Source organism: Conger conger, chromosome 7 (genome assembly GCF_963514075.1).
Source record: "Conger conger chromosome 7, fConCon1.1, whole genome shotgun sequence".
In the NCBI taxonomy this organism is placed as follows: domain Eukaryota; kingdom Metazoa; phylum Chordata; class Actinopteri; order Anguilliformes; family Congridae; genus Conger; species Conger conger.
Genome location: NC_083766.1, coordinates 1538953 through 1562393, shown reverse-complemented (window position 1 = coordinate 1562393; position 23441 = coordinate 1538953). Strand labels below are relative to the sequence as shown.

Sequence of the window (23441 nt, the reverse complement as noted above, 5' to 3'; positions counted from 1 at the left end):
CCTGTAAGCACTGTGCAGTGATGAGTGTCTTTTACGTAGTCGAAGCTTGTCGAGGTCGAACAATGAATTGTCTTTTAATTAACTAACAACAAATGGCATTAGTTCCGATTTTACTGTCCTACACTGCTATCTCCTGTTCTTGTAGCTTCACTACAAAACTTATATCCAGTAGAAATATCTCTGTTTAAAGGTAATGAGTACCGTATTGATAGGAGTAGGCCTATTGTGCACATATTATCTTCCTTTAAATGTTGTTTATTCAGTTTGTCAGTACATTATACCAACAGTCTCCAGTCAAGGCCACTTTATTTTATTTATATGGCACTGCTAAATTCTGTCTTCTGTCTCTGCTCCTCCTTAATGTCCTTATCTCCCCTTCCTCTGAGAGATTGTGATTTTATGGTCAAAGAAAACAATTATATGGGCATTTTATAGGTTTAAATGTCACTACAGGAAATTCACTTGGCTGGCTAATTACCAATGGGTGGATGCAATATCACAGCTAGAAAAGCAAAGTGGGGCTTTTTTTAGTTGTTTTATTTTATTTATTTATTTTGCAGCACTGTGGACTTTTTAAAAGACTTTTAATGATGGTTTAGTTTTTGCTACATTGAAACATTTTTATTTCATTTAAAACTTTATTTAACCAGATTAGTAACATCGAGAGTCAAAAATCACTTTTCCATGGGAGACCTGTCAAAGAAGGCAGCAGCACATAAAGTTACAGACAATATAAAACCGCAACTAAAACATAAAATCATATATCCATTTATAGTAGAACAAACATCTCCTGTGGAGTCTGCATTTTCATTTGGTCTTTAACCATATTGGTCTGTAAGTCTTGGCCAAGACCTTTTGTTTTTCTTTCTTTGAAATTTATGAAATGTTTCCAGTGGCTGTTACTTTCCGACTCACGGAGACCTTTGTGTGTTTTTTTTTTTTTTTTTTTTTTGTTATCCACAGATTGACAGATCTGAGCAGAAAAGCAGATAAAAAGCAAAGATGGAGCGATTAGGTCGATTAGCCAGCTCAGAGAGAGCAAAACAAAAGCAAACAAAACCATCTGGTCCATTAAATGTGACGAGAGGAGAGAGCGGGAAATGGACTGAGAATCGAGCTTCACATTCAGACGCGAGAGTGCCCCCCGTTCCCTGGATTCCCACTGAAACTGGATTCTGTTTTTATGGTAAAGTGCGAGCGTGTCGCACGGTCTGTACGCGGTTCTGACGCGTGCGGTTCATAGCGTCGCGGAGGAGACCGCGGGCGCGTCGGTCTGAGGCTGTGCGGCTCTGAGCTCGGGCGCTGAGGCTGAGCGAGACTCAGAGAGGGCCGGAGTCTGAGTCCTCCCCGTGGGGTCGGCGTGGCGCCCCCTGTGGGCGGCCGGGGGCACTGCAGGCGCCAGCCGGCTCTTCACGCTGCTGAGGAGGGCGCAGAGCTCGAGCCGGACCTCCCGCTGCCAGCAGGCGTACACCAGCGGGTTGAGCAGCGAGTTGGACAGCCCCAGCAGCCACAGGTCCTGCTGGATGAGCTGGTGCAGCTCACAGGCCCGGCACAGGACCTGCACCGTGCTGGCGATGAAGAAGGGGCTCCAGGAGAGCGTGAAGCAGCCCACCAGCAGGGCCACGGTCCGCAGGGCCTTCACGTGCCCGCCGTGGCGGCCGGGGCGGGGCAGGCGCGAGCCGATCTGGCGCTGGTGGGCGCAGGCGATCCGCAGGATGTCCAGGTAGAAGTAGATGAAGACGGAGAGCACGGGGTAGAAGCCGGTGCAGAAGACCAGGATGATGGCGGTGGGCTCCACCACGGAGAAGAAGGTGCAGCTGCCGTCGTACCCGCTGGCCCTCATGCCCTCCACCGCGCCCGGCAGGAAGCCCACGGCGAAGGCCAGGAGCCACAGCGCGGCCAGGGCCCCGGCGGTCACGCGGGCCCCGGCCAGGCGGGCGTACTGCAGCGGGAGCTTGATGGCCACGTAGCGGTCCAGGGAGATGAGGAACATGGAGAGGATGGAGGCGGCGGAGGTGGAGGTGAGGAAAGCCATGCGGAGCAGGCAGCGGGCTTGGCTGGGCGGGGACGCGCTGGCGTTGATGACGCCCGAGGCGATGCCCACGATGGACACGCCCACCAGGGCGTCCGCCAGCGCCAGGTTCAGCACCAGGCCCCAGCTCTGGCCCCCCTTCTTACGCACCAGCTGCAGCAGGGCCACGCCCACCAGCAGGTTAGTGCTGATGATCAACATGGAGCCCACAGTCAGGATGTAGCCCATGGGCTCAACGCCTGTGTACGCCGCACCTGTGTCAGGCACACCTGTGTACGCCTCACCTGGATACCCCACACCTGTCTGGAGCACACCTGATTGTGTAGGACCCTGGATGTCCAGCGCACTCTCAGTCCAGTGTGTCCTGTTGTGCGCTGCCATTGGCTCTGAGTGTCCACCTGCACCACACGCTGAGCAATCCGATAGGACAGCAGTCTCTTTGCCTCTCTCTGATTGGCTTGTGCAGTGTCTCAGAGCTCAGAGATGGTGATAATTAAGTGAAATTCTCACTAAAAGAAGTGAAGAGGCAGGTGTTGCTAAGCGCCGACACGGAACAGCTGCTGAGGCGGTGACAGGTCTCATCTCCTGATGGCAACATACGCAATTATTTTGATGAAATTCATGTTCTCTCGGAAAACAAAGATATTTTACCATCCACTGCCGAAGTCTCCTGGCTCATCAGAGGGCGAGGGAGATTCCGTATCTGCTGTTGTGTATCTATCGCCCTATAATTCTCTGGTTTTCCCGTCGCCTTCAGTCACGTTTGAATCCCAGGGACCTTCGTACACACATCCCAGATGGAGCGGCCGTTCTCCAGAAACGCTGGCTGCCAAGTTCGGGTGATAAATAAACACACAGTATCTCAGAAAACCGAACCGGAAATACAGTGTCTGAATCTGCTCTCTTTGGCTTGCAGACGTGTTGTCATGGGTTGTCCAGTAAAAAACGTTGTCTTGCTGCTGTTGCTGAGTCTCTGTAGCTGCGCCTGTGACTGTGGCTTTGTCCGGATGAGTGAAAGTGAGTCAGAGAGGGGGGGTGACGGGGGGGGGGGGGGGTTCCTGTGTGTCTTCAGGGGTGGGCTCTACATGCTTGGCGTCAGCCAAGTATTCGCAACAGGCAAAAAAATGCAAGAAACACAGCCAAACAGAAAAAACACAGACAAACACAACAAACACAACAAACACAGCCAAACTTGTGGGTCTAATATCCCTGCCAGATTTTGAGTCATTCTGAATCTTTCAAATAATGCTGTTGTGCAAAGAAATATTGAGCTAATACTCAACTACTGAAAGAAACATAAAAGTAGTTTTCGTGTTCTTCCCGGGGCATTGGTGTACCTTTCTGCTGCACATCGTACTACAGCCTGGCATACAACTGCTGATCTCCTGGGAGAGTTTGGAGGATAATAATTACATTCACCTGTCAATGCGAGTGTGTGTGTGTGTGTGTGTGGAATACACATTTGGAGAGTCGGTGCTCACGTCTCCAGCAGAGACTCTACTTTCTTCGTAGACTTAGAGTACATGGCGTAGACAACAGGATTATGTTTATTTTTTATCAAGCTGTGCTAGAGAGCATGGTCAGGTATGGGATGTCAGCATGGTATGGCAACCTGACAGTAAAATTAAAATCTAAGCTGATGCGTCTAGTACAGACTGCCATGAAGGTCATGGGGAGGAAGGAACAGCAGTCCCTCCAGTCCATCTATGAACAGACTGTCTCTAGTCAGACACAGAGAATACTGTCTGACCCATCCCATGTCCTCCATAGTGAATATGAGCTCTTGCCTCAGGCAGACGGTATAAGGTACCTAGATGGAAGCTTAACCGGTGTAGATATTCGTTTGTGCCTACTTCCATCAGAATTTTAAATACTGTATAGTTTGTTAGATAGTGTCATCTGTATTCAAGAGATGGTACAATATATGGGATGGTGCAATATAAGGGTTGGTGCAATACAGTATATGGGATGGATGGTGCAATATAAGGGATGGTGCAATATATGGGATGGTGCAATATAAGGGTTGGTGCAATACAGTATATGGGATGGATGGTGCAATATAAGGGATGGTGCAATATATGGGATGGTGCAATATGATTAACGTGAATATGCAAGACTGTTGTTTGTGATTGTATATGTTATTTTTGTAATGTATTGTCTGTTATCTTCTTTGTAGAGCCATTGATAAGCTGTATGTAGCCATGAGTCCAAGACAAATTTCCCTAAGGGGCTTTAATAAAGTGTATCGTATCGTATCGTATCGTATCGTATCGTATCGTATCGTATCGTATCGTATCGTGTGTGTGTGTGTGTGCTGTGTAGAATCTGATATCTGTACAGCCACTGTTCCAAAATTAATGAATTTTATGAAGTAAATAACTATGTTTTACAGAAAATAATGTTGCATATTGTTTTCCTGTTTAACCTGAGGTTAGGCAGTTACCTCCTCCTCAGCGGTTTCCCACAATGCAGCAGGATATGTCTGGGGAGACGTTGGTCTTAGCTGTGGATGTGTATTCTTTGCTGAAACCTTTTTACACTCATCATGAATAGTAAAGTGTCTAAACACCAGCTTTTTGAATGGCGGTTTTGGAAAATAAAAAGATCCAAGATTATAAATCAGTAAATAGTGCTAAGTTAATTATTTTTCCTGGAAAAATCAATTTCTGGAGTGAAAGTCGAGATTTTTGAGTGACAGACAATAAATAGGCGTATATTAATTTGTTGGGTTATGTTGATTATGCCTGTGAAGAGTATCTCTTGCTGTCTGTTCAGTATCCTCTTGAAGTCACCACCAGTTATTAATATTAATTAATAAAGTTACAGAAGATTTAGAAAAAATGACTGATTAGTTTAACTATAAATGTAATTCATTTTAGCAAGTGTTGATTGTAATTATATCTACAGGGTTTTTCAATAGAGAATCACCACACAACCAAAAAAACCCGAGTATGGAGGATGTTGTTTAAAACAGGAACAGCACTGAACCCAGTTGCCCTGCTCACACAATGTGGACGTGTTATTCAGCCGTGCTAGACTTTTCACTGCCATTCAGCACCTGCTGGTCAGCAATAACAGCCCTGTCTGTCAGCCGCCAGCAGGCATTCTCCTCCTGCCTGCGGATGTGGTCCTCATCTCCTCCTGCTCCGATCCTCATCTTATCCTGCTCCGATCCTTATCTTATCCTGCTCCAAACCAGTGCAGTCAGGCGTTTTAAATAGATTTCTCTCTCCAGTAGAAGGGATTCTGGTTTTTGCGGCGTTCTGAAAGATGTCTTTGAAGCGGAAAATACTGTCCATGCTGATGTGTTGTGTTTCCTGTGTCGCCTCCCTGTTCTGTCTGCACCCAAACCACAACAACTGCTTCTCTCTGGGAGCCAGGTGAGTGTGTGTGCGTGTGTCTGTGTGTGTGTGTGTTGTGTTTACTGTGTTGCCTCCCTGTTCTGTCTGTACCCAAACCACAACAACTGCTTCTCCCTAGTAGCCAGGTGGGTGTGTGTCTGTGTATGTGTATGTGTGTTTGTGTGTGAGTGTGAGAGACTGTGTTCGCAGTGTTACTTTTCAAAGAAAATAAATTCAAGCATCACATAAACTATAGCTTTGTGTACTTACAATTTGTCAGGGAAATTTGTACAATATTTACATTGTTGTCAAAGTTTTTATCGTAATTCTATTTATCACAACTCACTGGGGTTATAGCCAGCATACAGAGAAGAATACTCAGTTCTGCATTTTGCTGGGTGGCATTGTTTACATTGTTGACATACTAACAACAGTATTGTATCTTTGTGTGTGCGTGTGTGTGCATGTGCGTGTGTGTGTGTGCGTGACGCATGCATATGTGTGTGCATGGCTGCGTGCATGCCTCTACGCGTACATGCGTGTGTTTAAATCACTGCAGGAATCTGGTGACGGTAGTTCAGCAGCTGCACCAGCGTGCTGCGGGGCTGTTGCGTGCGACCCCGTGACCCCAGCACCATTTTGTGCCTTGTCCCTGGAGCAGCAGCGATCTGCACTCACTGACTCGCACTCTCTCCGGGGATGCCGTTTGCAAACTGACCGCTTGCTTATCAGGGGAAGTGAAGCTTGTTTTGGATCATTTCTGCATTTATTTTGGACCCAGATTTCACTGTTGCTGTTCCCATAACCTGGAAGAACTCAAATAACTACACCATTTAAGGAGAAGAAATGGTCAAATTGGGACAAAACTACTAACATTTGTGCTTATCTTTAGGTAGCGACCAGCTGGGTCTTCTGAAACAGTGGTGTGATAATTACTTGGTACATACCACCAATGTCCATATTGCATCCTGCATCTTCTTTGCTTCAGTGTGTAGATTTGTGGTTTTTAGACAAGACTGACGGACAAAGGAAAAACCGGCTTATTGTTTATAATAGATTCTAGGAGCTATGGCGTTCCCTACAGAAGAGCCTGGATCTACAGCAACATGAAATTTTATGCGTCTCAAATTTTTGGGTGAAAAGGCTAAAGTATAATATCTTACCACAAGGGCGTATTAATCCTGCTTCCGATCAAGAATGTCTCATCAGTGCCCCACTAAAGGAAGCTAGAGTGAATGACTAACTGAGAACCGTGTCCCCCTTCCACAGACTTGGATAACGATACTTTTCACATTGGACTCGATAGGATCTCGACTGCACCTGCGTAGCTCTTCAGATCATCCAGTTATCTTTCGGTTCCCTAAAGCCACTATATCAGCCAGTCCATGGATTATAAGGATCAGAGGTTCTGATTTTACACAGATGAGGCCTGAATAAGTTGAACCACGGTTCAAAGTCAATAAATTCATTATTTTCAAGTCCCAGCATGCATCAGGAAACTTCAGCCATCTCTCCTTATTCCTCAGAACTACAGTGAGTCACATTCAGAAGAAGAAGAACTTAATCTTGCATATCTTGTAACACTTTAGCTGACATTACACACCCATGCTTTAAATTATTGTGGATTGATTGCATATTCTAATTGTAATTCAGAAATGTGCTTAAAATCTGTAAACATTTTGCTATATAATGTATAATTTAGGATCCAACATCAATCTACTGAACTTTATTATTGGAGTGGAATAAAGTGTTCTTTGCAATAACAAATTGTTGTTCTTGTGAAGACCAATTCTCATCTTTCACCCGAGCCTTTTTATTACAGTTAAAATCAATGATGCATCAAAACTCATGAAGCTACAAAACCGCGCTTCAGCGTTAATACGGGTGGGATTCTGAGGACGCTCATCAGTAGGTCGGTGAGCAGACGTGTGTACGTCAGGCTTGTGATTTCTGTGCATTAAAGCAAAACAAATCAGAAACCTCAGATCAGCTGACTGGGGTGAAAGCAGACAGGTTCGACACTAGTCATGTCTCAGGCTTGGAGCTTGAAAACAAATTGTCCTCACATAAAGGTCATTCAACAAGTGGACTCATACCGCAAACATGTTACACTTATTCTTCTTAACCATGACATAGAAAAATGTTTTATCTCCATGAACTAAAATACACAATTACACTCATTTTAAGTTAATTTACATTCTTAATATTCCACACACTTATTGCAAAGCACAACTTTATCAATAAACAAATGACAATGTTTGCTGACATTTGCCGGAGTATCAGTGGAAGTGCTTTAACCCTAATAAACGGTTAATATTTTCTGAAACATTAACAGTTTTGGCAACATTATATGGTAAAATGCACTCTGTGGAGTCCGTTTCAGATGCTTCAATCATAAGTTTATCATATCAGGTCGATAACAGTTGATAATTGTTGGTGCTTATTGGTATATGCGAAATAAATACGCTAAATTAGAAACGGCTGACCTTTATGGCTATAAGAAGAGCATAACAATGTGTGCACAATGACATAAACTGGCGTATCGCCAGGACTGCTCGTGTCATCTTGTTCACGGTCAAAAATGTGACTTTGGGGGTTGTGACATAACGCCAACAGAGGGTGAGGAACTTCCGCTGGATCATTTCCGGCGTCTCTGCCATTCAATGTGATATGGGATGTTAGCAAGCCGACCAAGTTTTGCACGGTTTCATTTGTGAAGTTAGCAAGTTAGCTACTCTTCAGGTGGTCGACAACATGAAGAAGAAGATGCACTAAAGCACGCTTCTTACCTCCGGCAAAGGTAAGCATTATAAAGTTGACGTTGCTTATTGAATCACAACCAACATTCAGAATTAGCTAGCTCCTACCAATAGACACGCATAGCTGGATAGCTTAGCTAACTAGCGTACGCTACCTAACAACCAGGTTACTGTGTTGGTAATGCTGGTGGACTCCAAAAAGTCGCTTGCAAGCGAAGGAAGTTTCTTAACAGATTGTTCCGTTTGTTTACAGTTGTTTGCGTGCAACATTCGTATGCGTAAACGAGTGTTTGCTAGATCTGTATATTTTTTATTATAATGGGAATACTTGTGCAACAATTGTTATGACTTTCACACATTCCAGTTAGCGCATTGCTAGCTGGCTCCGTATTAGCGCCGGGCATGCTGGAGAGCTGCAAGACTGTCATTTGTGCCGACTCGAATTAGGAAGTGGGCGTTACTCAGGCGAATTTTAAACCAATTGATGCTCAGTAAACTTTGATCGACTTAAACCATAGCCAATACCACCAGAGGAAATTCCACAATGGGGTTTGAATGAATTTTTAATGTCTGCGTTTCATTCCGGTGCAAGAGTCTGCAATGCTGCAAACCTGGTCGGGCGTCTGTAAATTGGAGAACGCAATGTTGGTTTTCGTGCGCCTAAAAGTATTTATATGTCTGTACTGGGGTGGTGTGTTTCTCTTATTAGCAGGGATCCACCAGACGGAAGGGGCTAGCACAGAGATGGACAATCTTAACTGGAAACCGTTCATCTATGGAGGGATGGCCTCTATCGTCGCAGAGTTTGGTAAGCAAATAATGTCAGTGCCGTTTAATAGCAGACCAGCTATCTCGCAGTCTCTGGCCTCGGACGTCTTCAGCACTATTCTGTCAAAAATAACGGCGCCCGTCATCGATAAATGGCGTTTCAGTAAGGTGCCTGAGTTGTCCCCGCGGAAGAGGGGTGTTGCGGCAAATGATGAATTATAGATAGTCAGCTGTGCTATTGAATTCAGTTGGGCTAATAAAGAGACGCGTGGTATTTGTGCTGTTAGACAAGAATAGATGCATTGATGTGAGTGTCGGTGTTACTGTGTTATTGTTGCTGGACTGCCTCAAGGCTTTCCTAGTCATGGCTTGGAGTTGCGTAGCAGCGCATCACTGTCTAGCGGTATTTATTACCGTCGGGGATATGCACTCTGCATTTCTCTTAACTTAGTTCTAATAACCGTCATTTTCGTGTATAATGGTGATGTATTGTCTCCACTTCGCCGTGTTCGTTATTATCCGCATTCATAATAGTAACCATACGAGTTACGAGCTGCTAATCTACCCAGACAGTCGGCTTGATAGATTCGTCTGAACTGCGCAGCATCCTTTTGACTGAACGCATCCTTGTGCGTCAGTCGATCGTTTTCATATAAAGGTCAGTAAATACGCTCAGGTGCAGGGTTGGCGGCCTATTTTATAAACTCTTGCTAGTGATTTTTTTTCATGGCCCTTTTCATGTTACTTGACAGACGAGCTTTGTGCGCCAAACTATTGCCTGCCTGTTGTAAGGGCCCCATATCTTTCATGTGACTAATGTACTGCGTTCTCTCTCAAAAACAGGCCTACTTAGTTATTTAGCTGATGCTTGTTATCGTTTTTTTTAAGCGACTTGCAGTCGATTAAGCACGGGTCAATCCCCCTGGAGCAATGTGGGTTTAAGGGCCTTGTTCAAGGGCCCGATAGCTGCACTGATCTTATTGTGGCTGCACCGGGGCTTGAACCACCAACCTTCCAGGTCCCAGTGAAGCACCTTAGCCGCTAGCCTGTAGCCTGTGAGGCTTGAGTGACGTGTTTGCGACGCTGCAGGTACCTTCCCCATCGACCTGACGAAGACGCGGCTGCAGGTGCAGGGGCAGTCCCAGTGCATGGAGATCCGGTACCGGGGCATGTTCCACGCGCTGCTGCGGATCGGCCGGGAGGAGGGCGTCCGGGCCCTGTACTCCGGGTGAGGGGCCCACACCGCCTGCTAGCATCCGCTAAACACGCTAAACATGCTAAACTTCCACAATCCCCTGGTGCACTGTGCTCTCGCTGTGAGGGCTAACCGTGTGTGTGTGTGTGTGTGTGTGTGTGTGTGTGTGTGTGTGTGTGTGAGTGTGTGTTCTCACGGTGAGAGCTAACCCACCTTGTCCTTGTGTGTGTGTGTGTGTGTGTGTGTGTGTGTGTGTGTGTGTTCTCACAGTGAGAGCTAACCCACCCTGTGCCTGTGTGTGTGTTAAAGGATTTCTCCTGCTCTCCTGCGTCAGGCTTCGTATGGCACCATTAAGATCGGCACCTACAACACCCTGAAGAAGCTGTTCGTCAGCCGGCCGGAAGGTGGGGTCGTGTTCTCGAAAGCATTAAAATATGAGTTTTCTTTGTGCTGCTGTCTGAGGAATCAAATTGATTTCAAGCTTCTGAGCATTGGTCATTTCCACTGTGCATTATAAATAAAATTTCTATGCATGTGGTCTGTATGATATGAAATAGGGATGTGGTATTGTGCTTGTGTGCATGTTTTAATGCACATGTCTGTGATGTGTGCGATTGCAGTGTGGAGTAGTGTTGATTAGGGTGTTGATGAGGGTTGCTAGGGTCTGATTTTACATGGTGACTGAATTGGCCTTTAAATATGGATACAGTTTGTGCACATAATGGTTTTTTAACCTGAGTAGTGAGTACAGATTTTTCTCATTAAAATATTGAGTCGTGTGCACATTGTTTGATGTCACTCACAACAGCAACTCTTTATTTTGCATTATTTTCTTAATAAAAGAGGCTGTACACTTGTGTGTGGGGGTGGGTTGAGTTGCCATGGATACTGCTGGTGGTGTAAAGTGGATTCTCCTTTAAAAGGCAGAGTCTTGCATGTCAGTTAGCCTTAGAATAGGGCACCTGCTAAACAGCAACCTAGAGCCATGCTTTAGACCTAGGACCACCCTGTGTTAATCTCATACACCTGTCTCTACACACCTGTCTCTACTCTCCTGTCTCTACTCTCCTGTCTCTACTCTCCTGTCTCTACACTCCTGTCTCTACACTCCTGTCTCTACTCTCCTGTCTCTACACGCCTGTCTCTACACGCCTGTCTCTACACACCTGTCTCTACTCTCCTGTCTCTACACACCTGTCTCTACACACCTGTCTCTACAAATGGAGGCCTGGCACGGGGACTGGCCCTTCTCTGCTGGGGGCACGTTTGGGGTGGTGGAGGGGTGGGAATCCTGCTGTCCTGCTGCTGTAGTCCTCTCAGGCACCCTGTGTGTGTGGAGGTCAGGGCTCCACACGCTGTGGGCCTCACCCTGTGTGTGTGGAGGTCAGGGCTCCACACGCTGTGGGCCTCACCCTGTGTGTGTGGAGGTCAGGGCTCCACACGCTGTGGGCCTCACCCTGTGTGTGTGGAGGTCAGGGCTCCACACGCTGTGGGCCGCACCCTGTGTGTGTGGAGGTCAGGGCTCCACACGCTGTGGGCCGCACCCTGTGTGTGTGGAGGTCAGGGCTCCACACGCTGTTGGCCTCACCCTGTGTGTGTGGGGGTCAGGGCTCCACACGCTGTGGGCCTCACCCTGTGTGTGTGGAGGTCAGGGCCTCACCCTGTGTGTGTGGAGGTCAGGGCTCCACACGCTGTGGGCCTCACCCTGTGTGTGTGGAGGTCAGGGCTCCACACGCTGTGGGCCGCACCCTGTGTGTGTGGGGGTCAGGGCTCCACACGCTGTTGGCCTCACCCTGTGTGTGTGGGGGTCAGGGCTCCACACGCTGTGGGCCTCACCCTGTGTGTGTGGAGGTCAGGGCCTCACCCTGTGTGTGTGGAGGTCAGGGCTCCACACGCTGTGGGCCTCACCCTGTGTGTGTGGAGGTCAGGGCTCCACACGCTGTGGGCCGCACCCTGTGTGTGTGGAGGTCAGGGCTCCACACGCTGTGGGCCGCACCCTGTGTGTGTGGAGGTCAGGGCTCCACACGCTGTGGGCCTCACCCTGTGTGTGTGGAGGTCAGGGCTCCACACGCTGTGGGCCTCACCCTGTGTGTGTGGAGGTCAGGGCTCCACACGCTGTGGGCCGCACCCTGTGTGTGTGGAGGTCAGGGCTCCACACGCTGTGGGCCGCACCCTGTGTGTGTGGAGGTCAGGGCTCCACACGCTGTGGGCCTCACCCTGTGTGTGTGGAGGTCAGGGCCTCACCCTGTGTGTGTGGAGGTCAGGGCTCCACACGCTGTGGGCCTCACCCTGTGTGTGTGGAGGTCAGGGCTCCACACGCTGTGGGCCTCACCCTGTGTGTGTGGAGGTCAGGGCCTCACCCTGTGTGTGTGGAGGTCAGGGCTCCACACGCTGTGGGCCTCACCCTGTGTGTGTGGAGGTCAGGGCTCCACACGCTGTGGGCCGCACCCTGTGTGTGTGGAGGTCAGGCCTCCACACGCTGTGGGCCTCACCCTGTGTGTGTGGGGGTCAGGGCTCCACACGCTGTGGGCCTCACCCTGTGTGTGTGGGGGTCAGGGCTCCACACGCTGTGGGCCTCACCCTGTGTGTGTGGGGGTCGGGGCCCAGGCTGAGCTCTGAGGGGAGAGCTGACGTTCACAGCTGCAGCTGTTTTAGTGAAACACACCAATTGGCCCTTTCGAGGTATTTGGAGCATGTATTTTTAGACATCTTCACCCCAGTAGTTATTTTGGTAAACACGGTCAGACTTGTGGATGCCCTGTCATACCTCGGCCTCACGAAGACCCTCTGCAGATCTGTACAACGAGGAGGAACCTGGCCAGAACGAACCATCTCAGCGCTGTGAGCAGTTAGCATGACAGCGCAATGATGAGAGAGCTGTATTAGCAGACCTATCCGCCGGTGCTAAGCACTGCAAACCCGTCAAATGCGTGTTTGTTCAGTTTGCTCCAGTGCATATTTTTAAAATGGAGGATGTACCTTTATTTACCTGCCATCTGAACAAACAACCTGAACGGCTCTCACCGAAGAGCTCGCTCCAATACGCTTCACCTGGCTCAGCCTTTACCCTCTGCCAGGTTGGAGTTAGAACACCCCATAATGTGTCCTGAGTTAGAAACAAAACGAAAAAAAACAAAAACAAACATTGTTTGAACCCCTGTTCTGATGAACTAGGGAAAATGAGATTTGGGGATTTGAGGTGGCTTTGGTTGTTGAGTGGGTCACGCCTTTCAATGAGGTTCATGAATTGGCATGAGTTAATGTAGTTATTAACATTAATTTGTGTATTAATAAATACATTAAGCATGAAATAAATGTATTCAGTTAATTAATTTGTTAGCAACTTCTTCCATGATATTTATACATTAGCAAACCATACAAACATTAAGTGCCTTTTTCATTCCAGTATGAATTGGCAATAACTAATGCAGTTGTGTACATGAATTAATGATGTACATTAACAGAGCTGTGCAGATGAACTGCTCTGTAGCAGTTAGCCAGTTCATGGGACCTTATTGTCCAGTGTGACCGTTGAGTGTGTATTACAGAAGAGACTGTATTGTTGCCTCTCCAGCACTGTGTGCTGAAAGCTTATTCTGAGGCAGGCTGTGGTTTGCCGGGTGTCTGTGGATGGCTGCTCGGTGACTGGACCTCACTAACGCATGGTCACATTGATCAAGGACGACTGTGACTATTGTTCGTAACCTGATCCGTTTCTTCCCTCCTGTCTCACATCTGTGTTCACTGACTTTAGCCGGTTCTAGCGCTGCACTCTGTCTTCTGGTGTTGAACAAGCAGGGCGTTGAACACTTTGAGTGAATTCTGTCATTTTAGCAAATCATAATAGCAGTTTGTTGTGTACATGTGTGCATTATATACATTTCTGCATACTGCGTTTCATTTGGGTTTGCTTTTGTTTCTAATTATATCTTAATTGACTGCAAATAAGTTGTCAGAGAAATTCATGTTTTGGTGTTATTTTTATTTTTATAAGTGAGAATCTATTCCTGAACAGTCTTTTATCTGGGGCTGGGCTGTCTGCTCGTGTGTCTCTGTGCAGTGTTCAGCGTTTAACGGTGTGATCCCTGTGCTCTCTTTGGCAGATGAGACCATGGTCATCAATGTGTTCTGTGGGGTTTTGTCTGGAGTCTTGTCGTCCTCTTTAGCCAACCCAACTGATGTCCTAAAGGTAAAATTCCTTCTGGGGTTGAAAGAAGATTATGATGTTGTTTACAGTATCTGATTTGAAACAGAAACTGTCCTGGGGCCTGAATCATGAAGCAGGATAACTGAGTTAGCTGGATAACTGCACTGAGTAAAACCCACAGAGCAGGATTACTGAGTTAGCTGGATAACTGCACTGAGTAAAACCCACAAAGCAGGATTACTGAGTTAGCTGGATAACTGCACTGAGTAAAACCCACAAAGCAGGATTACTGAGTTAGCTGGATAACTGCACTGAGTAAAACCCACAAAGCAGGATGACTGAGTTAGCTGGATAACTGCACTGAGTAAAACCCACAAAGCAGGATTACTGAGTTAGCTGGATAACTGCACTGAGTAAAACCCACAAAGCAGGATTACTGAGTTAGCTGGATAACTGCACTGAGTAAAACCCGGAACCTCTGTCATTCAGTCCATGTTCCAGGTCTGGAAGGGTTCCGGGTTTTACTCGGTGCAGTTATCCAGCTAACTCAGTAATCCTGCTTCATGATACAGGCCCCTGGACTACAGCAGCAGCAGTAGTATTGTAATTTATCATTACACGCGCAGGCGGTAAGACGGGTAAGACTGGCTCTTTCCCCAGATCCGCATGCAGGCCCAGGGTCACCTCCTCCAGGGCAGCATGATGGCCAACTTCATGAACATCTACCAGCAGGAGGGCACACGTGGGCTCTGGAGGGTGAGTCTGCATCCGGCAGCTTAACGGGCTGAAAGGGCTCTGTTTCCCCCGTATACACACAACACAAGATGCTGGGTGACCGTATAGTTTTCAGAAATAAAAAATAAAAAAAGATTAAAATAAAATGTCATAATTAGAACAATCTAATTGTATCTTGCTAAATATTATATATTTATATAAATACATGGCAGTCATTGTTGTGTCTGTGACCAGATCCGAAAAGGAGTTTAGTTCAGAGGTCTCTGTCCCCAACAGGAGTTTAGTTCAGAGGTCTCTGTCCTTAAAGGAGTGTAGTTCAGAGGTCTCTGTCCCTAATGGAGTGTAGTTCAGAGGTGTCTGTCTCTAAAGGAGTTTAGTTCAGAGGTCTCTGTCTCTAAAAGAGTGTAGTTCAGAGGTCTCTGTCCCTAAAGGAGTGTAGTTCAGAGGTCTCTGTCTCTAAAAGAGTGTAGTTCAGAGGTCTCTGTCCCTAAAGGAGTGTAGTTCAGAGGTCTCTGTCTCTAAGGGAGTTTAGTTCAGAGGTCTTTGTCCCTAAAGGAGTGTAGTTCAGAGGTCTCTGTCTCTAAAGGAGTTTAGTTCAGAGGTCTCTGTCCCTAATGGAGTGTAGTTCAGAGGTCTCTGTCCCTAAAGGAGTGTAGTTCAGAGGTCTCTGTCCCTAAAGGAGTGTAGTTCAGAGGTCTCTGTCCCTAAAGGAGTGTAGTTCAGAGGTCTCTGTCTCTAAGGGAGTTTAGTTCAGAGGTCTTTGTCCCTAAAGGAGTGTAGTTCAGAGGTCTCTGTCTCTAAAGGAGTTTAGTTCAGAGGTCTCTGTCCCTAATGGAGTGTAGTTCAGAGGTCTCTGTCCCTAAAGGAGTGTAGTTCAGAGGTCTCTGTCCCTAAAGGAGTGTAGTTCAGAGGTCTCTGTCCATAAAGGAGTGTAGTTCAGTGGTCTCTGTCTCCATCAGGGCGTAATCCCGACGGCACAGAGGGCAGCGATCGTGGTGGGGGTGGAGCTTCCCGTCTATGACATCACCAAGAAGCACCTGATCCTATCGGGCATCATGGGGGACACCATATACACACACTTCATGTGAGTCTTTCACTGGGCAGCCTGTCGCCTAGCGTGGCTGAGTCCTGCCTTAAAGGGCTGTGTAAACCGTGCATGATGATGGCAGTCGTCATCATCGTCTCTCTCGCTCCGTCCCGGCAGTTCCAGTTTTGCGTGTGGCCTGGCGGGGGCGCTGGCCTCGAACCCGGTGGACGTGGTGCGCACACGCATGATGAACCAACGCGTGCTGGCGGGGAACCCCCTGTACAAGGGCACCCTGGACGGGCTGATGAAGACCTGGAGAAACGAGGGGTTCTTCGCCCTCTACAAGGGCTTCTGGCCCAACTGGCTGCGTCTCGGGCCCTGGAACATCATCGTATCCTTCATGCGCTGTGCTAACCGCTAGGCTAAGTTAAGTTACCCTCATTCTGAGATCCTTCATGCGCTGTGCTAACCGCTAAAAAACTTCTGATTTAAAAGATAGCAAGTCATAGATCAAATCAAATGCTGGGTTTGATTCATGGACAAATTGGACTGAATGCATTTACCAGAGGGTAAAAGGCAGGCATGAGCACTTTGTGTTTTAATCGTTTTTTTCCAGCTTGTGTGCAAAGCTTGGTTATTGCTTGGGGGGGGGGTTTGACAGACAACTGCCTGATGCTGCCTGCACACAGCCTGGCCCCGCCCATCCCCAGCGGGGGTTCATTTAATGCCCCCCTCCAGCCCCTGCCAGAGCAGTTTCACTCAGACTTCTGGGTAATGAAAGCAGTCCATCACTGCTGACAGAGCGGCACCTCCCTGAGAAACACAGGCAGGTCTCTCTAACACTGAGAAACACAGGCACGTCTCTAACACTGAGAAACACAGCTATGTCTCTAACACTGAGAAACACAGGCACGTCTCTAACACTGAGACACACAGGCACGTCTCTAACACTGAGAAACACAGGCACGTCTCTCTAACACTGAGAAACACAGGCACGTCTCTCTAACACTGAGAAACACAGGCACGTCTCTCTAACACTGAGAAACACAGGCACGTCTCTCTAACACTGAGAAACACAGGCACGTCTCTCTAACACTGAGAAACACAGGCACGTCTCTAACACTGAGAAACACAGGCATGTCTCTAACACTGAGAAACACAGGCATGTCTCTAACACTGAGAAACACAGGCACGTCTCTCTAACACTGAGAAACACAGGCATGTCTCTCTAACACTGAGAAACACAGGCATGTCTCTAACACTGAGAAACACAGGCATGTCTCTAACACTGAGAAACACAGGCAGGTCTCTCTAACACTGAGAAACACAGGCACGTCTCTAACACTGAGAAACACAGCTATGTCTCTAACACTGAGAAACACAGGCATGTCTCTAACACTGAGAAACACAGGCACGTCTCTCTAACACTGAGAAACACAGGCACGTCTCTCTAACACTGAGAAACACAGGCACGTCTCTCTAACACTGAGAAACACAGGCACGTCTCTAACACTGAGAAACACAGGCACGTCTCTCTAACACTGAGAAACACAGCCATGTCTCTAACACTGAGAAACACAGGCACGTCTCTAACACTGAGAAACACAGGCATGTCTCTAACACTGAGAAACACAGGCACGTCTCTAACACTGAGAAACACAGGCATGTCTCTAACACTGAGAAACACAGGCATGTCTCTGACACTGAGAAACACAGGCATGTCTCTAACACTGAGAAACACAGGCATGTCTCTAACACTGAGAAACACAGGCATGTCTCTAACACTGAGAAACACAGGCATGTCTCTCTAACTCTGAGAAACACAGGCATGTCTCTAACACTGAGAAACACAGGCATGTCTCTAACACTGAGAAACACAGGCAGGTCTCTCTAACACTGAGAAACACAGGCAGGTCTCTAACACTGAGAAACACAGGCATGTCTCTCTAACACTGAGAAACACAGGCATGTCTCTCTAACACTGAGAAACACAGGCATGTCTCTCTAACACTGAGAAACACAGACAGGTCTCTCTAACACTGGGAAACACAGACATGTCTCTCTAACACTGAGAAACACAGGCACGTCTCTAACACTGAGAAACACAGGCACGTCTCTCTAACACTGAGAAACACAGGCATGTCTCTAACACTGAGAAACACAGGCATGTCTCTAACACTGAGAAACACAGGCATGTCTCTCTAACACTGAGAAACACAGACAGGTCTCTCTAACACTGAGAAACACAGGCACGTCTCTCTAACACTGAGAAACACAGGCACGTCTCTCTAACACTGAGAAACACAGGCACGTCTCTCTAACACTGAGAAACACAGGCACGTCTCTAACACTGAGAAACACAGACATGTCTCTCTAACACTGCTCTCACCCTGAGAAACAGGCAGGTCTCTCTAACACTGAAAAACACAGGCATGTCTCTAACACTGAGAAACACAGGCAGGTCTCTCTAACACTGAGAAACACAGGCATGTCTCTAACACTGAGAAACACAGGCATGTCTCTCTAACACTGAAAAACACAGGCATGTCTCTAACACTGAGAAACACAGGCAGGTCTCTAACACTGAGAAACACAGGCATGTCTCTAACACTGAGAAACACAGGCATGTCTCTCTAACACTGAGAAACACAGGCATGTCTCTCTAACACTGAGAAACACAGGCATGTCTCTAACACTGAGAGACACAGGCACGTCTCTCTAACACTACTCTCACCCTGAGAAAGAGTCTCACCAGCTTTTGTGTTGACGTTAAAAGAAAAGCACTTCCCAGACCCCGCGTCTCTGTTACCTGGAGGAAGACTGTAATCTGACTCTTCTCCAACAACGTTCTCTGTTTAAAATAAGCAGGCAGCTCACAGCTGGGGTTGTGTTATAAAGCAGAAAGACAGAGCAGGAGAGATGCCAGGCCTTTGTGATGAGGTTATCTGTGACCTGTGTGTGGGGTGGTAGGGGCACATTAATAAACAGGAACAGCTGATCATCTTAAAGGCGCAGTAATATAAAGGACAAACACAGGCTAGCAGGCAGTTAGTCAGTGTGACACACCGAATGTGGTGAGGCGAAGACCTAAATCTATCGAATTCAGTTGGACCTCACACAGGTTTGTGAGACATGGCTGCCACGAAAAAGCTGGTTGGCTTTGCAAAGCGTATCTCGCCTGTTCTTGTGGCATTCAGAAATGGGCCAAGAGTCACTGAATGGAAATCCAGTCACAGTAATCGTTGATGAGGTGCTCTACCTATATTCAGGAGAGAAAGTGAGAAACTCTTGCATGCTAACTAGCAGCAGCATTACTTCTACCGGACCATCTGTGTGTTACTCTGCTGGACTTCACTATTAATACTACAGCTGTACTCAATACTAACAGTACTAATACTACAGCTGTACTCAATACTAACAGTACTAATACTACAGCTGTACTCAATACTAACAGTACTAATACTACAGCTCGACTCAATACTAACAGTACTAATACTACAGCTGTACTCAATACTAACAGTACTAATACTACAGCTGTACTCAATACTAACAGGACTAATACTACAGCTTGACTCAATACTAACAGTACTAACACTACAGCTGTACTCAATACTAACAGTACTAATACTACAGGGATTAATGCTACAGATGAACACTTACTAATACACTATACTATATACTGTTAATACTCCAGGTCTAGAGTATGGTCTTAGGGAGGGAGTTTGACATCAGGCAGTGTTTTTTCCCTTAACAAGCGCCTCAGTTCTTCATCACCTTCGAGCAGCTGAAGAAGCTTCCTTTATAACTGACCGAGAGAGAAGGCTTCATCAGACCAGAGAGAAAGAGAGAGAGAGAGAGCGAGAGAGAGTGTGTGTGTGTGTGCGCGCCTGCCTGCCTGCGTGCGTGCGTGCGTGTGTGAGTGTGTTTGCGTGCGCATGCGTGCGTGCGCGCGTCTGCGTGTTGGGAGGCTGGGGTTCTGGTTATACGGGGTTTTGTCGCCTCGATTTCCTGCAGATTGTCCCTCCATTTCCTCACTCCGTCACTACACAGGCACAGCTCTGTATCTTATTTATTTTAAATTATTTATGATTTTAGTTCAGCTTTTTAAAACGCTGCTCCATCAACACTATCCACTGCACTTGATGTTTGAGTCTGTGCCTCGCGTATGAAATGAAATGTAATGTAGCGAGTGGGGTGGTCCTCACGGTCAGGCCTTCTGTGCGTCTCTGCGCTGCTGAAACGGACGACTGTTTCACGTGTGCTGCCTTACAGAAGTGCAGCTGCTGTCCATGGCCTGTCTGCCTGTCATCATCATCATCATCATCACAAATCCATCTGCACACACTCCACTGCAGTCAGTCAAGCTGATTCTTTTTGACCCCACATAAAAGCATCACATCTTCAGACATTTAATCAGTTATTATATTTTATATATTATTAATTGCTTGTTATTTATGTTGTTGAGTGATTACTTACAGCTGCCTGAGGCCCCCTTGTGGGCCCCTGCTCTACCCCGTTCGAGGCGAGGGTACTCCTGGTCTGTTTGCTAGTGTATGATTTTGTTTTGGAGCCCTTTTGTTTTGGGCATTGGGTTCCTCGTCTGTCTCTGCTGGTCTTTCAGACAGAGTGAAAGAAATGTTCCCTCACGTTAGCCTCGTTAGCCACAAAGTTTTTGCATGTTTCGCGCAGTCCATGCGTGTGTGTTCATGCGTGTGTGGGGATTGCTGAGGGAGAATGTAAACGCAGCTTTAGGTCAAAGGTCAAAGGTCAGAGTACCTCATAGGATTAGGGGCAGTGTAGGCCCGGCTCCTCCCCGTTACATTTAGGAAAACAGATTTAAAAGCCTGTTTTTGTGTCACTGTTCTCTACTTTTTATTTTTGTTTTGTTGTTCTGAGATGTACTTCATTGAACCACTGCTGCACACACACACTCTTGCACACACAGAGCGCACATATAATTCCATGTAGCAATGCTTCAGATTATTATTTTATTTTGGTTTATTATTTTCATAGCTGACAATGTGGAACTGAGAGGCGTGCATGTAATGTAATGGAACAGCATGTTCTGTGATGGCGGCTGAATTCAGCGCTGGTCTGGTGCCAAATGAAGCATGTAAACTGTAAAAAAGGGACAAAAACCCACATGAAGAACTTACAGCAACTGCACTGTTATTTGTTTTATTTTATATTTTTACTCTGATGTCGTATGCTACACAGACCTGCTGTCTGACACTGTACGTACTGTTCGTGCTTGAAATGGACCTTGGACTGCTGTTTTTAGGAATAACAGGCAATGCTACGAGCGAGGACATTTACTGTTGTGATGTTTTTGACGGCCACAGTCCTGCTACTGAGATCGTATTCAGTGGAGCGCTTCTGTTCTCTTTTAGGAGTGCTATTTTACCCAGCCACACTGGATATGTCCACATTTGGCTTAATTTAATTTCAATCTAATTTAATGTTTAAGTTAATTTTATTCCCATGTGTTTGCCTTTGTTTGCCTTCTACTTGCTGCAGTAGTTATTTTAGAGGTGCATGTGCATTTCTTGGTGTTTCTTATGAAATATTGACATGTCAAATCAGCAGGGACACAAAGGGACACATTGATCCGTGTGTTTTTGTTTGTCCTGGTGTTTCCTGTAGGTTTTGTGTTTCCTTCACAAACCGGTCCATAAACACAGCATTATTTTTATTTTTTAGCTTGTATCAGAATTTCTTAAAATGAAAACAAGGTGTAAAAATAGTTTTTACAGTGAATTTTTGTATGGAATTTAAGCCCCCCACTGTAAGCCAATGATTAATCATCAATAGTTAAAATTATTCAGTATTAATTTATAATATGATTGGTCACAGCTCTGAAACGAACGCTGTTTGAATGTCCTCGTGCCACAGAAAAATCCGCCTTGCGAAGCCATGGTCTGACGCATCCATGCACTGTTGCCAAACCAGAAGCAGCTCCGTGTAAATGAAAACTTCTGACGAGTCTTGTTTGGCACCAGGACATGGATACCGCAGCCGGTCTTAAGCGATTTTAATCACTCGACCAGACCGTTGGTTCACCTGCTGCTTGCGGAACAAACCGTTTGGCTTCAACCCGCCAGTCAACCTGTATGCGCCTGGAGGAAAAAATATATATACGGCATTATATTATCCATGTGGCCATAAGGAGGCGCTGTTGCAATTGAAAATTCCTAAGGCTTGCTTTCGGCTTGTGTTGCTTTGCGGTTGCTTTGAACGCACAGATCTCTAGATCAGTCATGCTTTACTGTCAAAAGAACTGGCAGCTTTAAACATTGTTACAGCCATTCTAACAATATTGTAATTTGAAAATGTTGGACTATTCTTTGTTAATCACTGGAAATCAAAGTTCTGAGTTATTTGCACTTTTGTCAAAGTGTGTCTGTGAACAAATATGTACATTCATGTTTTACTCAAATCTGTTTCTTGTTTAGTCCAAATATTTTACTGTCTTTCAAGAGGTGGAATCTTGCTTTTTTTTTTTTAAGTAAAAGTGCACCCTGAAATAAAACCGAAATATACTGATGTTTGTAATAATGTAGTCGTTATTAAGAGTACTATATTTGACTGGCTGGTCTTTTTTTATGGAAATTAACCAGACATTCTCTTAATCGCGAATCGTGCTAATCGCGTACAGCACAGTGTCTTCCGCTTCTCAGCGGGGCAATTTCGTAACGCAAGAAGGTAAAGATTTGGCAACACGATAAGAGTTCAAATCTGAGTAGAACGACAGGTGTGTTCCGCAAAATGATCGCTCTGCTCAAAGGGTTTCATCCGCTTTGCTTTTATTGATTTGTTTATGTAGTTTTACTTTTTGTTATTGTAGTTCTCAATGGACAGTAGCCGTTCCCAAACTGCTGTGTGGCTTCTGACGTGACATTTTTCATATTTAAATAGAATTGCATTGGTTTAGGTGAAGGGTATTGCCCAATACAATATCTAATGGATATTTACATTATGATCTTTCCTGCGATAGTCACGTTAATTACAACAATTTTGGGCAACGAAAGCTGCAGGTCTAACAAGAAAGATGAATCTTTAATAGATATACAACACATTTTATTCATCATTAAACATCTGCGCGCATTTCTTAGGGAAACATTCACCCATTTTACGCAGGCTTGTTGGGCGTTCTATATCAAAACAAGTTAAAAGTCGTGCAAGATTATGCTGTCCAGGTGGGAGGGGCGACTTTTTGCCTACTTTTAGCAACGTGCATCCTCTGGATAATGGCCTCCATAAAGAACTCTGTAAAGGACTATGAAAATGCTGTGAGCCCAAACCGTCGATCAAGAAGTCACCTCTGGTAAACCCTAAATTAAACTGAAAGTCTTGGAGCTTTGATTGACAGCTCTTTGACGTCGTCCCCTCCCTCCCCAGGTAAACCTGCAGGTAGCTACAGGAGCGTATGGGATCAGG

The 23441-nt window shown here is 46.3% G+C and overlaps 2 protein-coding genes across 3 annotated transcripts; one reads left to right on the top strand and one right to left on the bottom strand.

Annotated features, from left to right (window-relative positions):
• Positions 1–1237: 1237 nt before the first annotated feature.
• LOC133132458 (glucose-dependent insulinotropic receptor) lies at positions 1238–3006 on the bottom strand. The gene has a single exon (XM_061247912.1). The coding sequence runs from the start codon at positions 2411–2413 to the stop codon at positions 1238–1240; it is 1176 nt and encodes a 391-aa protein (XP_061103896.1). The 5' UTR covers positions 2414–3006.
• Positions 3007–7949: 4943 nt separating this feature from the next.
• On the top strand, positions 7950–22547 carry slc25a14 (solute carrier family 25 member 14). 2 transcript variants are annotated; one of them, XM_061248342.1, is made up of 9 exons: positions 7950–8173; positions 8845–8940; positions 9990–10128; positions 10405–10499; positions 14199–14284; positions 14903–14998; positions 15937–16061; positions 16182–16395; positions 19768–22547. In XM_061248342.1, exons 2-9 carry the CDS (start codon positions 8877–8879, stop codon positions 19807–19809), a joined length of 861 nt encoding a protein of 286 aa, XP_061104326.1. In that variant the 5' UTR covers positions 7950–8173; positions 8845–8876; the 3' UTR covers positions 19810–22547. The 2 variants fall into 2 exon arrangements, with proteins under 2 accessions (XP_061104326.1, XP_061104325.1); XM_061248341.1 differs by having other exon boundaries at positions 7952–8173; positions 8842–8940.
• Positions 22548–23441: the final 894 nt, after the last annotated feature.